Raw genomic sequence first — 16,161 nt, 5'->3', positions numbered from 1 at the left:
AGGATGATGAAAACAAGTGTTTATTACATCCATCTTTGAATTTTTCTTTAGTTTAATTTTTTTCAAAATAAAGAATAACATTTACATAATCTCAGTTCAGGGTTGAATATACCTCATGGGGCATTTAGAGGATTTTCAGGAGTAATTATGACTCCCATGGTTTTGCCTGATACACACCTTTTATGTCTCACCCCCATATAAGATGCAACCACACTTAATAACATCCTCCAGAAAAGGTTTTACTGGCCAAAAGCACCCAGGTCCTCCAAAAGTTGATGTCCTTGGGCCTAACATTGCCTTCACCTTGTTATTTCCTGGCTGTAGGACTATAGGGTCAACATCTTCCTGCGGCAGCAATGGAACGACCCCCGCCTGGCCTATAATGAATACCCTGACGACTCTCTGGACCTGGACCCATCCATGCTGGACTCCATCTGGAAACCTGACCTGTTCTTTGCCAACGAGAAGGGGGCCCACTTCCATGAGATCACCACAGACAACAAATTGCTAAGGATCTCCCGGAATGGGAATGTCCTCTACAGCATCAGGTGAGTTCTGACCAGGTTCACCCACTCCCTGCTCAGAACGTGTCCCACTACCTTCTGGGCATAGACTCTAAAAGAGGGGCCAAACAGAGGTGAACAGGCCCTGGCAACCCAACACCTTTGCAGAATAGGTAGACCCAGCTCTGTAACTTATACTCAGCAAGTAAGAATAAAATACAATGGGGCATTTTATTCTAGGAGCCAATGATTTATTATAACCAAGGAGACTAAGAAAGCCATCCTAGAGAAAGTGGGGTTGAAGTTACTCGGCATTTCAATCAAACAAGATAGGAAAGAGTATTCAAGCAGGATTACCAATAATAGCAGGAGCAAAGGCATAAAGCCTAGAAAATCACAGCAGCTTCAAAGTAAATGAGCCTGCCAGGTGGATGGTGTTGCTCATGGTCAAGGCCAGGGATACTCCCTTCTATAAAATCTATCCCCAAAACTTTGCACGGGGTCTAGGGGTTTAGATTTCCTTCTCCAGATGTGGAGTATCCTTGAGATATTGGCTAGGGGAAAAGCCTTCAGAGTCTACTGCCACCCCTCCACACCAAGTCCCTGATCTCCTCTCCTAAGGCAAAAGGAAAATGATCAATGTCCAAGAGGTGAAAAAATGACCTTACACATGTAATAATAACAGCTACCATTCATGAGAATTCACTAACTATGCCGGGTACTTTTCATGTGTTATATCCAGCCCTCCTAATAACCCCATGAAGCAGGTTTTACCAGGCCCATTTTGCAGATTAGACAAATGAGAATCAGAAAAATTTAAGTAACCTGCCAAATTTTCCAGTTTGTTAGTAGCAGAGCCTAGATTCTAATCTGTATTAGTGTGAATCTGATGCCCTCTCAAAGTCCTATAGCAGTGCATGGCATTCAATAGGCACTCAAATATTTGATCAATATATGAATATGTTTTTATTTCAAAGAGCTTAAAAAAGGGCGCTGGTCCTAAATGTCTCCTCCTCCTGCTCCAGTCCTTCAGGGAAACACATTTTTTTTTTCCTTTGGGTGATGAGCCTTAACTGTCCAGGCCTGTGGGAGAGGCTGTACAGATCCTAACCCTCAGGTTTGACTGAACTCGGTCTTTCCTGAAAGCAGGCTGGGTAGGGGAGGGAGCTTAGGAACCTCATCATCAAGAGCAGGCTTGGAGGAACCCGAGGCTCACAGGAGCCCACCTTCCCATCCCCTCAAGTAAACATCCAGACTGGAAGAGTGACAGGCTTAGGAAATGGCCATCCAGGCCCAGCTGGCTGCGGGGATGATAAGGTCAGCCTGCTTGGATTTTGCTGCTGCCAGGTTAATTTCCTATCTCTAGGAAGCTAAGTCCTGGTACAGCATGATAGGACAAATCAGCAGAAAGTGATGTTTCCAAGGTCATTCGACTTCAGGAAATTAACCCAGTGTGACAGCTGCCCCACTTTGGAGCTTTTATCTGCAGAAATTCAACTGCATTCACTCTCTCTTCACTTTCTCCCTCCTTCCACTCCCTTCTTTTGCCTCTTCTTCCTCAGCCTCTCCCTTCCATTTTTCCCCTTTTGCTTCAACCTTGTGCTTAAAGGGGCCCACATCCAGAGCTGTGGGTGTGAGCTGGAGGAAGGAAGTTCACAAAGGGCTGTGTACCTCATCACATGCAGCCAAAGTGCCAGTTCAGGTCCACTAGAACACCACCAATTAGGTGTCTTAGGGTATTGGGGTTGGCTTTTCAGGAGAGCAGTGCTGCCAGCAAACACATGAGTCAACCCCACCCTGGGACTCAGAATCCAAAGGTCAGGACACATGGTTTTGAATCCTGGCTGATGTATCAGCTTGCTGTGTGACTTTAGATGACTCTCAACCTATCCCTCTCTGCACCCTGGGTTTCTCACCTGTCACATGAGGGAGTTGCCTTGATGATCTAAGGCTCTTTGGGCTCTGAAAGCCTTTCTTCTCCATCCCCTGCAGCAGGCACTCAGATGTTGGAAAAGCCTTTCAAGCTGGAGTCTTGTATTCCAGCTTGAGCTGCAGGCCTCGAATTCTGTTGAGAGGACTCCCTCTGGTTCTGAGTCTGTGGCCTCTGTCAGGGTTGGACAACCAAAATAAACAGCTAGCCCAGAATCCTGAGGAGCCCACCCCTTTCCAGTCGACCCCAGCATGAGCCTACTGATGTAGTCAACTGTGTTTGGACACCCAGAAGGCAGAGGGCCTCTTTGAAATAACCTTTGATGAGCCCTATGTGTGAAGAAGGTAGACAAGAACCACTTGCAACACCTGCTGCAGGTGCACATGGGTGCTGCTCAACTTAAAATTTGAGCTCTGTCCCTACCTGAGGGCTATGCAGAAGAGTAAGGAACAGGGGCAGCCCCTGGCCTCCAGGCAACTTGCTAAAGACAGGTCTCCAGAGGCCATAAAGACTCCAAAAAACCCAGAAGTTCCCTGACTGTGTCACTTTAGGCAACCTATTTTTACCTCTCTAAACCTCCATTTTTCAATCAGGAACTTGGAAATACGCACATAATTATTTAATAAACATGAGTTGTCCACACCCACCACCACCCAAAGGTGCTGCATCCCAGCAGCCATCGGGGGCTTTGTCTAGGCTGGGCAAAGTTGGCTGGGAGACCAGATGGCCACCAGGTCACTGAGGTGGGGTGGGAAAAGAGGTTTGTCGCTGCTTCAGGCCTGGGCCCAGCTGGTGGGAGCCACAGCAAGGGCTTTGGGAGCCTGGAGGACAAAGCCTGCCACCAGGCCCAGGCCCCCAGCTCATCTGCACCTCCAAGGCCAGAGGGCCTGCAGGTCCCCAAAGCAGCTGACTGCACTCTGCTTCCCACCACGCTTCCTGCCAGAACTCCTTGTGGATTTTTTATCCTTCAGTTTTGCTAAATTCCTTTATTTGTGTTAACAGTTTGTATGTGTGTGTATGTAATTTGCAGGGCTTTCTATATATGAAAATCATGTTACGGCCGGGCATGGTGGCTCATGCCTGTAATCCCAGCACTTTTGGAGACTGATGTGTGAGGACTGCTTGAGCCTGGGAGTTCGAGACTAGCCTGGGCAACATGGCGAGACCCCGGTCTCTACAAAAAAAAATTTAAAAATTAGCAGGCATGGTGGCAGATGCCTATGGTCGCATCTACTCTGGAGGCTGAGGCAGGAGAATTGCTTGAGCCCAGAAAGTCAAGACTGCAGTGAGCCATTATTGCATCATTGTGCTCCAGCCTGGGCCACAAAGAGAGATCTCATCTCTCAAAAATAAATAAATAAACAAAAAAACAAACACAAGTTCCCTGACCTTCTTTCCCTACCCTGGGCAACTGATTTTCTAACAATAACTAGAATAGAGGCACAGCCTCCTTGATGTGTAGATCCTGCATCATTCAAAATCCCTTCTCTTCCCAGAATCACCCTGACACTGGCCTGCCCCATGGACTTGAAGAATTTCCCCATGGATGTCCAGACATGTATCATGCAACTGGAAAGCTGTGAGTGTCTTGCATGAGTCCTCTAGAAAGAACCAGGCTCCTTTTTACCCATGGGATAGGCAGAAATTCCCACACAGCTGCTCCTAACCACTAGACCCCAGGAGATTACTGTAATAACCCAAAATATTCGATGAAGGATTTTGCTTTTAGAAAATGCATTAGAAATATAACTTCCCTTACATTGCCTAACTGAGGCCCATGTTTTGGAGCCAGCAGCATTCTCCAAAGGGTCATTGTTCCATGTCTATGGTTAATGTGAACGGAGGAGAAATGGCTTGAATAAGTCATGGTCCTTGAACCCACAAGATGTTCACTCCAGCAGGGGAAGTAAACAACTGACTGCACAAATAACTCTACTAAAGGGCGGCAAGTGATTGGTTTGTTGTTAGAAGTACAAAGCACTGTGGCCTCGTGGCAGAAAGCGTGCTTCCTTCTAATGGAGAAGGAAATAGATTATTGGAGTAGACTTTATGGAGCACTGAGATTTTAACAGATTGGATAGCAGACTCCTTTGATTGCAAACAGAGAAACCAATCTGACTAACTTAAAAATACAGAAACCAAGGCAGAGCACTTAGGCAACAGGAACTAATGGACCATTTCCTTGGAGCACTACCCGTGAGGGGAATCAGCACAAACCAATTCTGAACCTCTTGTTACTTCACTCAATAGTTGCTGAAGTGCTGGGGCACATTCTGGCCTAGCTCAAGTCACCTTTTCACACTTTCCCCCGTCTACCCCAGCCAGTGGTTAGTCCCACCAAGAGAGCGTGCAATAGAGTTGTTCCACAGAGGAGTATCTGCTGTGAGCAAAAGAGGAGGCTGGCAAGGATGGTGTGCAGGTGAAAATAGCAGGTGTCAACTGCATTTCACCATGGGAGTGAGAGGGGGAACAATAGGACAAGCTAATGCAGAAGGTTGGGAAGAGAGGAGGAAGGGCTCTGATGTAGATATAAATAATTAACCAGTTTTTTACCTCTTTTGAGAGGAAAAAAAAGGAACCTGGTCTCACAAGTTCCATCAAGTGTCTGATGTCTCTCTCAGTCTCTAACCCTAACCAACCCTGACATGCTTCAAACAAGTGCTTCTGAGTGGTGACTGCTCCTTCTTCTGATCCCATCCCAGTTGGATATACGATGAATGACCTCATCTTTGAGTGGCAGGAACAGGGAGCCGTGCAGGTAGCAGATGGACTAACTCTGCCCCAGTTTATCTTGAAGGAAGAGAAGGACTTGAGATACTGCACCAAGCACTACAACACAGGTAGGTACAAGGGCCACCCTCCTCAGATCCCACCCCCTAACCAGGACCAGAGGTCATTTCAGACACATTCAATCATTGATCCAACAGATCTTATGAAGACTACCTAGTGGTTAAGAGAATAGGTTTTGAAACAAAAATGTGGCTCTGACATTTTCTTCCTGTGAGTCCTGGAGTGAGTAACTTAAGCTTGGGCCATACCTAATTATGAGGGAAGCTGGTAAATACAGTCATTATTCCAGGTAGCAGAATGGATCCTATTTCTAAGGCAGAAGTAAAGAACTGATATTGGGAAGACACCTAGTAGTCTCTGTCACAGATGAACTGGCATTTCCAATAGAGCAAAAGTAGAGAGAATGCTCACAATAGACCTCAGCAAGAGGGAGCTGAGAGGTGTCACTGAAGGTTAGTAAATAGCTAGAAAGGGTTCACTTGCCTGTGAGCTATGAGAGGTCAGAGAAGCCACGATGGTGTAGCTTAGCTCTCTATTTCCCATGCCTTTGTTGGAAGATTGAATATCTGGATGACTGGGGCCAGATCAAGACTGGCTTTGCGTATCCTGTCTCAGGCTGAGAAGAAGCTCATAAAAGCATGGGAGAAGAAAGTCAGTCAATTGGTATAACAGCTGGAAGGATGGGTAGGAAGCTGGGGTCTGAACCCAGATGCACAGAGTAGAGAGGCATGGCACGCCAGCAAGAGGAGGAGGTGAAAGAGAGAGATTGAGAGAAACCATCGTAGGCTCTGGTGTAAGTAGAAAGCCCAGTGAAGGTACAGGCAGCCTGGGCTGCAGTCTGTCTTGGGTAGCTGCCTCTTTCTGAGTCACCTCAGAGATGTTTCAGAACCTCCAAAGATACTCTCTTTGTTCCTTGAGCCATAATGGTATTCCCATAGCAGCCATGAAAGCAATGACTCCCAAGTCAAATCACTACAACTGACCCTCACATACCAAGTCTTTTACTCTTTATACAGCATTTTCTTTTCTTTTTAGCTTTCTTAAGGTATAACTGACCAATAACAATTGCATATATCGAAGGTATGCAACGTGATGTTCTGATATACATATGCATTGTGAAATAATTACCACACTCAAGCTAAGTAACATATCCATCAACTCACATACTTCTCATTGTGTGTGTGTGTATGTGTGTGTGTCTAGTAAGAACACTTTAAGATCTACCCTCTTAAAGACCTAAATTTAAGATTAAGCTAAAATGATAAAACTTCTAGAAGACATGAGGACAAATCTTCCTAATCTTAGATTTGGCAATAGATTCTTAGATATAACACCAAAAACACAAGCAATAATGAAAAAACAATAGATAGATTTGACTTCATAAATATTAAAAGTGCATCAAAAGACACTATCAAGATAGTGAAGATAAAGAACCCACAGAATGGGAGAAAATACTTGCAAATCATAAATCTGATGAGGTCAAATATTCAAAATATATTTAAAAACTCTTAAAATGTGAGAAAAAGAAAAAAAGGCCAGGCATGGTGGCTCATGCCTGTAATCCTAGCACTTTGGGAGGTCAAGGCGGGTGGATGACTTGAGGCCAGGAGTTTGAGACCAGCCTAACCAACATGGTGAAACCCTGTCTCTACTGAAAATACAAAAAAAAAAAAAAATAGTTGGGCATGGTGGCACATACCTGTAATCCCAGCTACTTTGGAGACTGAGACAGGAGATCCCTTGAACCCAGGAGACAGAGGCTGCAGTGAGCTGAGATCACGCCACTGCACTCCAGCCCGGGTGACAGAGCAAGACTCTATCTCAAAAAAGAAAAAAAAATAAGTAAAAAGGAGATCTACCCTCTTAGCAAATTTCAAGCACACAGGACAGCACTGTTAATTCTAGTCACATTGCTGTACATTAGATCTCCAGAACTTATTCATCTTGCACAACTGAAATTCTGTACCCTTTGACCAACATCTCCCAATTTCCCCCATCCCTCAGCCTCTAGCAAACACCATGCTACTTTTGGCTTCTGTAAGTATGACTATTTTAGATTCCACATATAAGTGAGATCATACAATATATGTCTTTCTGTGTCTGGCTTATTTCACTTAATATAAAAATGTCCTCCATCTTCATTCACATTGTCATAAATGGCAGAATTTCCTTCTTTTTTAAGGCTGAATAATGTTTCATTTTCTTTATCTATTCATCCATTGAGAAATATATCATGGTCCAGCAATCCCACTTCTAGATACGTATCCAAAGAAAATGAAATCAGTACCTCAAAGACATATCTGCACTCCCATGTTCACTGCAGTAATATTCACAATAGCCAAGATACGGAAACAACCTAAATGTACACAGCATATTCTGATTCATTTCACTTGCTCTTCACCATTTTCATTTAAGTTAGAGCTGAACTCTGTGCTAGACCCTATGGATGCAAGAAGAAAAGACTGACAAGGCCCTGCCTACAGCTTACAGTCCAGGGAACTCCAGGAAATTCGCTATTGTGCTTCAGTAGACAGGAACTAAGATCCCACTATAAGACTGGCCCCATCCCAGTTCCAGGGATACACAGACAGGGAGCAGACAAGCTGCCTAGTCTAGTGCAGAAGACAGATAGAAAGAGAGACTGACTTGCCCATTCACTCACTGTATTATATCTCGAAGGCTCTGATGATCATGTGAACAGGGCTCAGGGAACACAGAAAAAGAGCAGCATTCTGTCTGGGAGAATCTTCACATTTACACTGCCATGGAGGAGAAGGAAGATTTATTTGGCTGGTTGTGGGAAGGAACAAGGGCATTCTGGGCAAAGGGATGAGCAAGATCAAAAGCTCAGAAACATGAAAGTTCAGGGCATGCTCAAGGCAAGGGATGGCATGTAGGGAGTCATGATTAGGGTGAAGAAAGATGGGGAAGGGGATAGAAAGACTGGTTAGAGCTTGATTATAAAGGGCAAGCTAAAGAGTTTAAACTTTTTCCTGTAGGTAACGGGAACTGCCTTGTATGAGGAAAGAAGGATGAGACCAAAGGTTTTACAAGAGGAAATAACAGGATCAAGTCATGTTTTGGAAAGATAACTGGCAGAAAGCTAGACAAAGTTCTACTTAGGCTCATTCTTAGCAAGAAAATATTGATGATGATGATGATGATGATGATGATGGTAACAGTGATGTTGGCAATTGACAATTCTGAACATTTACAATGTATGAGGACTGCTAAGTTTTTCATAAGCATCATCTCATTTTATCCTCACATTAATCATATAAGTAACTATATGATGGAGGTATTATTGTTATTATCCCCAGTTTACTATACATAAGGAAACAGATACAGAACAATTCAAATACTTGTCTAAGGACACAGGTAGTGTGAGACTGAACCAGGACTCCAGCCAAGGTTGTTCTAATCCTAAAGCCTTTTGTCCTATTCACCAGGCTACACTGCCTTCTCACTGCAATTTCTTGCAGGTAAATTCACCTGCATTGAGGCCCGGTTCCACCTGGAGCGGCAGATGGGTTACTACCTGATTCAGATGTACATTCCCAGCCTGCTCATTGTCATCCTCTCGTGGATCTCCTTCTGGATCAACATGGATGCTGCACCTGCTCGTGTGGGCCTAGGCATCACCACTGTGCTCACCATGACCACCCAGAGCTCCGGCTCTCGAGCATCTCTGCCCAAGGTAAGTCCCATTGCCCAAGAGCACAGAACACCTGGACAAATAAGGACAGCACCTACTTCCTTGCTCTGCCTAAAACATGGGGAACAAAGGAATTATTCACTACTTATTTATCTACTATACTTTGCAGGATCCTGCAGATCTTTGCAGGTTCTACACTTTTCTGATCCATCAAACCTTCCACCAGACTCAACATTATGTTCAATACGAGTTGCCAGACACCACATTCTGCTCCACTGTCTACCAACACCAGACACACATTCTGCTTCATTTACTATTAACACTCAACTTCACATTCTCCTCCATTCACTTTTAGAGCTAAGTACAATATTCTGCTCTTTTCACCATTAATAGTAAATACTGTGTGTCAGGGATCTCCAACACTAATCTCATATCCAGAGATTTGATAGAAAGATTCATAGGACTCAGCATAAAGTTGTATTTGCAGCTAAGATTTATTTATTTTTTAATTTTTTGAATTAAAAAAAGACCTTTATATTCCACCCTTTGAGTTGCAATTGGGACAATTGGGAGAAGGGGAAGAGTTGGAGTGGGATGAAGAACTAGGAGGGGCTCGACGGCTGGAGGTCTAGTCCACTTAGTTTTTGTACTGGAAGGGCTCATTGCCGGTTTCATTGAGAAGACACGTGTCAATGAGGGCTTCTGTCACCGAAAAGGGTTCGCAGTTGGCAGAGGGGCAACGGTCTTCAAAGTAACCCTTCTTCTCCTGGCCAACAGTCCAGGGAATGTGTATGTTGGCACTACGATTGGCTACCCCAGCAGAAAAGTCATTGATGTTAGAGGTTTCATGGAATCCAGCTAGGTGTTGGGCTTTGTCCAGGCCTGCCTTGGGATCATAAGCGCAGATGTGGTACTGGTGCCACTTGCTTAGTTTCTCGATGGCCTCCTCAGTGTACTTCAGACCATTCTCCTCCCACATGGCCTTGGTGCTGAAGTTGCTATGGCAGCCTGAACACTTCCAGTTCCCAGGAATGGGCTTGGGATCAAAGGTTGCTATCACTCCAAAGTCTTCACATACATGATGCAAAATGAAACAGCCCACTCAGAAATGATCTTCCATGTTGATTCTTTCACAGGGTCTGGTTTGAAATTCCCACTGGGCAGGCATGACCTCAGCATTAGTCCCCACCATCCTGGCTCCAGCATACAAGCAGGCCTGGTAATGGGCCTCCACGATGTCCCTGCCATGGGCTTTGCCTGCTCCCACACTGCAGTAATATGGACCCTGGGGTCCTGGGAAGCCATTGGAAGGCCAACCAAAGGGGTACCCATCTGTCCCCATCAGGGTATATTCCTGTTCCATGCCAAACCAGGGTGCTGGTTGCTCACCATGTCCATTATCCACTTACAAGTGTGCCTCAAATTGGTCACTGCAGGCTTTCGGTTGTACTCGAAAACTTCACAGAACACCAACTTGTAGGGTCCTTACTGAAGGTATCCCAAAACATGGCAGGAGGCATGAAATGCATGTCACTGTTGGAGCCTTCAGACTGTAAAATACTAGAGCCATCAAAATTCCAGGCTAGGCATGGTGGCTCATGCCTGTAATCCCAGGACTCTGGGAGGCCAAGGCAGTTGGATCACCTGAGGTCAGGAGTTGGAGACCAGCCTGGCCAACATAGTGAAACCATGTCTCTGCTAAAACTACAAAAAATTAGCTGGGCGTAGTCACACACACCTGTAATCCTAGCTACTCGTGAGGCTGAGGCAGGAGAATCACTTGAACCTGGTAGGCCGAGGTTGCAATGAGCTGAAATCGTGCCATTGCACTCCAGCCTGGGCAACAAGAGTGAAAACTCCGTCAGAAAGAAAAGAAAGAGAGACAGAGAGACAGAAAGAAAGAAAGAAAAAAAGAAAGAAAGAAAGAAAGAAAGAAAGAAAGAAAGAGAAAGGAAAGGAAAGGAAGAAAGGAAGGAAGGAAGGAAGGAAGGGGGAGAGAGAGAGGGAGAGAGAGAGAAAGGGAGGGAGGGAGAGAGGGAGGGAAAGAAAGAAAGAGAGAGAAAGAAAGGAAGAGAGAGAGAGAGAAAGAAGAGAGAAAGAAAGAAAGAAGGAAGGAAGGACAAAAAGAAAGAAAGAAAGAAAGAAAAGAAAGAAAGAAAAAGAAAGAAAGAAAGAAAGAAAGAAAGAAAGAAAGAAAGAAAGAAAGAAAGAAAGAAAGAAAGAGAAGAAAGAAAGAAATCCCACTCAGGCAACTCTTCCACACAGTTGGGCTCACTGTCCAGGGTCTGGGTCTTGCAGCGCCATCCTTCTCCAGTACCATCGATCCAGATATACACGGCCTGGACTTTCTCACCCCGAGACAGGGACATGTACACCTGCTTAATACCTTTGTTTAAGTGGGAATGTGCTGAGGCGGTCATGGTGGAAGGTGTTCTGGGCGCTGAGCAGGTGGGCGGGTAAAGGTAGGCCATGAGAGTGAGGTGAGGAGAGGAGAGGAGACGAGACCGCCGTGCTGCTCACACACTCCGCTCTTCTCCCATTCTCAGCTCTCCACAGCTAAGATGTATTACAGCAACATATTCAGAAGATACAGCTAGCTCATCAGGGGGAAAGAACATAGGCAGAGACTAGAGGAATCCATGTGCAGGCTTCCTTACTCTCCCGCTCCCATGAGGGGTCACACAGAATGCACTCTTACTCCAGCAACAACAATGCAGACACGTGTGTGCTGTGTTTCTGCCCCAAAAGATAGAAAAACAGAAACTCTTAGTCAGGCATGGTGGCCCGCGCTCGTAATCCCAGCTACTCGGGAGGCTGAGGTAGGAGAATCACTTGAACCCAAGAGGCGGAGGTTGCAGTGAGCCAAGATGGTGCCACTGCACTCCAGCCTGGGCAACAGAGTGAGACTCCATCTAAAAGAAAAAGAAAAAGAAAAACAGAGTCTGCTCTAAGATTCATTAGAGGCTCAGCGTGCCATGTTTTAACTGGGGGCTGGTCACATCAGCACCCTCTGCCTAGCATGTGCCAAAATTCCAGACTCCCAAAAGGAAAGCAGATTGTTCAGCATGAACCAGATTGTTTGTACAATCTAGGCACAGCGAGCCAGCCTTACCAGTTACGGAAAGTAGGAATACTCCCAAAATCCAAGTTCCCAGATGCCATCCAAGAGGCAACCTTGCAAGCAGGCCCTTTCTAACATAGCAGCCTCAGGCCTGTTTTGTTAACCCTTTTCTGGACACACTTCAATTTGATACTTACATTTCTAGTGTTAAACACCACATTTGCTGTTAACTCCTAAACCATATTCTGCTTCATTCACTATCAGCACTAGACACAGCATTCTGCTCCATTCACTATTAATGTCAGATACACATTCTGCTCCATTCACCCTTATGCTAGACACAACAATCTGTTCCATTCACCTCTAACACCAGACAGAGCAACTCACTTCATTCATTACTAACACCAGGCACTATTTTTCTTTCAGTCACCCTTACGATCAATATTCCCTTCACTGTCAACACTAGATCTTGCATTCTGCTTAATTCACTATTTTTTTTTTTTTTTTGAGACGAAGTCTCACTCCGTTGCCCAAGCTGGAGTGCAGTGGCACAACCTCGGCTCACTGCAACCTCCACCCTCCACCTCCCGCGTTCAAGCGATTCTCCTGCCTCAGCCTCCCGGGTAGCTGGGACTACAGGCATGCGCCGTCATGCCTGGCTAATGTTTGTATTTTTAGTAGAGATGGGATTTCAGTATGTTGGCCAGGCTGGTCTTGAACTCCTGACCTCGTGACCCACCCACCTTGGCCTCCCAAAGTGCTGGGATTACTTAATTCAGTTTTAACACTAAACATAATGTTCCGTTTCACTTACGGTTAATGCTAGACACCATATACTCCTCCATTCACCCCTAGTTGAGGTACAACATTCTGTTCCCTTCACTATTAATACTTGATACTTCATTCTACTTCACTCTCTTTTAATGCTACATGCTGCATTCTACCACATTCACTATTATTGTTTGAGTCACATTCTGCTCTATTCACTCAACAATAGACACAATATTCTGCTCTATTATTAACGCCAGACACCACATTCTGCTTCCTTTAGCCTTCTGCTAAAAACAATGTTTTGCACCATTTCCAATTAATGCTGCTTAACATTCTGTTTTGATATAGAAAAGTTGAAAGAAGATACAATAAACACCCTCACACCCTTTACCCAGATTCATCAGTCATCATTTTCCCACATATACTTTCTTAGTATAGGTAGACAGATGGATAAATAGATAGATAGATGGGCAGGTAGGTAGGTAGATGCAATTTTTGCTGAATCAACAAAGACATGGCAATTCACCTCAAAATAAGGAAGGAGAATCACAATGACATTATCACATCTTTAAAAATTAACATTAACTCAATGGTTATTATTGAGTTAGAAATAATTCAATTTGAAATAATTCAATAATATCATCTAATACAGAACCTTTAAATTCTCCCAGTTGTCAAAAAAGTCATCAGAAAATATGATGAGGGATCCAATCAAGGATCCAATTCATATTGCACACAGTTGCTCTATTTTGTCTCTTTTAACCTAGAACAGTCTCCCAGCTGTTTTTTGTTTTTCATGACACTGACTATTCCATTAACTTTTAATGTGAGACACAACATTCTGTTTCATTTGCAATCAGCAGTAGACACCATACTCTCCTCTATTCACCCTTAGAACAAAACTCGACAATATGCTCTCTGCAGCATTCACACTAGACCTCAAATTCTGCTACATTCACTACAAATGCTTGAATCCACATTCTCTGATCACTATTAACACCTGACAACACATTCTGCTGTGTGCAATTGTAGCAGCAGACATAATGTTCTGCTTTCTTCTCCTTATGTTAGATTCAACATTCTGCTCCACTCACTATTAATAGTTGATGCCACATTCTTCTCTACCTATGGTTTACACTAGACTCAACATTCTGCTGCATTTGTGGTTAAAAATATTTGGCTCCATATGTTATTAACACTCAACTCCACCTTCCCCTTCATTCATACTTTTTATTTATTTGCCTTTTTAAGCATTAGATTTAGTTCCTTTTAGTATATTCACAAAGTTGTACAACCCTATCTATACAACTGCCTATAGATAGTATCTAATTCCAGAACATTTTCATCACCCAGAAAGAAAATCCATACCCTCCAACAGTCACTCCTCATTCCCCACTCCCAAGAGCCTCTGGTATCAATAAATGGATACTTAACTACCTGTATAAATTTGCCTTTTCTGGACATCTCGTATAAATGGAATCATACAATATGTGGCCTTTTACGATTGGCTTCTTTCATTTAGTGTAATGTTTTCAAGGTTCATCCATGCTGTAGAATGCATCAGTACTTCATTCCTTTTTATGGCTGAATAATATTCCATGGTATAGATATATCACATTTTGTTATCCATTCAGCAGTTAGGCATTTGGTTTATTTTCACTTTGGCTATTATAAATAATGCTGCTGTGAACATCTGTGTACAAGTTTTTGTGTGGACATGTTTTTAATTCTCAAAGGTATATACCTAGAAGTGAAACTGTTGTGTCACATGTTAACTACATGCTTAACTTTTTGAGGAACTGCCAAACTGTTTTCCAAAGCAGCTATACCATTTTATGATCCCACCAGGGTTCCAACGTCTGCACATCTTCACAAACATATATTATTATCTGTTTTTTTTAACTATAGCCATTTAGTGGGTGTGAAATGGTATTGCATTGTGGTTTTGATTTGCATTCTGCTAATGAATAATAATGCTGAGCATTGTTTCATGTGCTTATTGATCCCTTCTGTATTTTCTTTGGTGAAATGTCTGCATTTCTGCTCCACTCACTATTAAAATCTTTTGCTCACTTTTGTTATTTATCTTATTATTATTGAGTTGTAAGAGTTCTTTATGTATTCTGCATTTTAGACCTTTATTAGATATAGGATTTGCACATATTTTCTCTTGTTCTATGTGCCGTGGTTTAGATTCTTTTCCCTTCCAAACCTTGTATTAAAATTTAATCCCCAACATTGGAGGGGGGTCCTAATGGAGGTGTTTGGATCATAGGAGTGGATTCCTCATGAATAGATTAATGCCTTCTCTTAGGGGTGAGTTCTCACTATATTCATTGTTTAAAAAGAGCCTGGCCACAGGTAATACACCTATGTAACAAACCTGCATGTTCTGCATATGTATCCCAAGACTTAAAATAAAATTAAAAAATAAATAAAATTTTAAAAAATGATTTTTAAAAAGAACCTGGCGTCTCCCACCCACTTCTTGCTTCCTCTCTCACCATGTGATCTCTACACATGATGGCTTCCCTTCACTTTCTACCATGAGTGGAAGCAGCCTGAGGCCCTCACCAGATGCCCAATCTTGAACTTTTCCAGACATCAGAATTGTGAGCCAAATAAACCATTTTTTCTTTATAAATTATCCCATCTTAGATATTCTTTTGAAGTAACACAAAATGGACTAAGACTCTATGGGTTTTCTTTTCACTTGATTGATAGTATCATTTATGCTCAAAAGTTTTTAATTTTGATAAAGTCTAATTTATCTGTTTTTTCTTTTGTTGCTTACGCTTTGGGTGTCTTTTTTTTTTTTTTTTCTTTTGAGATGGAGTATTACTCTGTCACCCAGGCTGGAGTGCAGTGGCACAATCTCGGCTCACCGTAACCTCTCCCTCCCAGGTGCAAGAGATTCTCCAGCCTCAGCCTCCCGAGTAGCTGAAATTACAGGCATGCACCACCATGCCTGGCTAATTTTTATATTTTTAGTAGAGATGGGGTTTTGTCATGTTGGCCAGCCTGGCCTCGAACTTCTGACCTCAAACAATCTGCCTGCCTCAGCCTCCCAAAGTGCTGGGATTACAGGCGTGTGCCACCGCTCCTGGCCTTGGTGTCATTTTTTAGAAACTATTGCCTAATCCAAGGTCATGAAGATTAATACCTGTATTTTCTTCTAAGAGTTTCATAGTTTAGCTCTTATGTTTAGGTCTTTGGCACATTTAGATTTATTTATATATGTGATGTGAGGGAAGAGGTCCAACTTCATTTTTTTTTTTTTAAGACATAGTCTCACTCTGTCACCCAGGATAGAGTGCAGTGGCATGATCTTGACTCACTGCAACCTCCGCCTCCTGAGTTCAAGCGATTCTTCTGCCTCAGGCTCTCCAGTAGCTGGGATTACAGGCATGCACCACCACACCTGGCTAATTTTTGTATTTTTAATAGAGAG

General features: G+C 43.4%; 1 protein-coding gene and 1 pseudogene across 2 annotated transcripts in view; one reads left to right on the top strand and one right to left on the bottom strand.

The window, feature by feature from the left end:
* GLRA1 (glycine receptor alpha 1) overlaps positions 1-16,161 on the top strand; it is a 108,583-nt gene that overhangs the window by 70,890 nt on the left and 21,532 nt on the right. For both annotated transcript variants that reach the window (XM_004042856.5, XM_004042857.5), the window contains exons 4-7: positions 325-548; positions 3,930-4,012; positions 5,136-5,273; positions 8,706-8,920. In XM_004042856.5, the coding sequence (XP_004042904.1) occupies positions 325-548; positions 3,930-4,012; positions 5,136-5,273; positions 8,706-8,920 (660 nt within the window). The remainder of the gene's footprint in view (positions 1-324; positions 549-3,929; positions 4,013-5,135; positions 5,274-8,705; positions 8,921-16,161) is intronic.
* Positions 9,460-11,374, bottom strand: LOC101142128 (glutamine synthetase-like; annotated as a pseudogene).

This window comes from Gorilla gorilla, chromosome 4 (genome assembly GCF_029281585.2).
Source record: "Gorilla gorilla gorilla isolate KB3781 chromosome 4, NHGRI_mGorGor1-v2.1_pri, whole genome shotgun sequence".
In the NCBI taxonomy this organism is placed as follows: Eukaryota; Metazoa; Chordata; class Mammalia; order Primates; family Hominidae; genus Gorilla; species Gorilla gorilla.
Note: the sequence above shows the minus strand (reverse complement) of the source record. Positions and strands in the feature narration are given on the sequence as shown.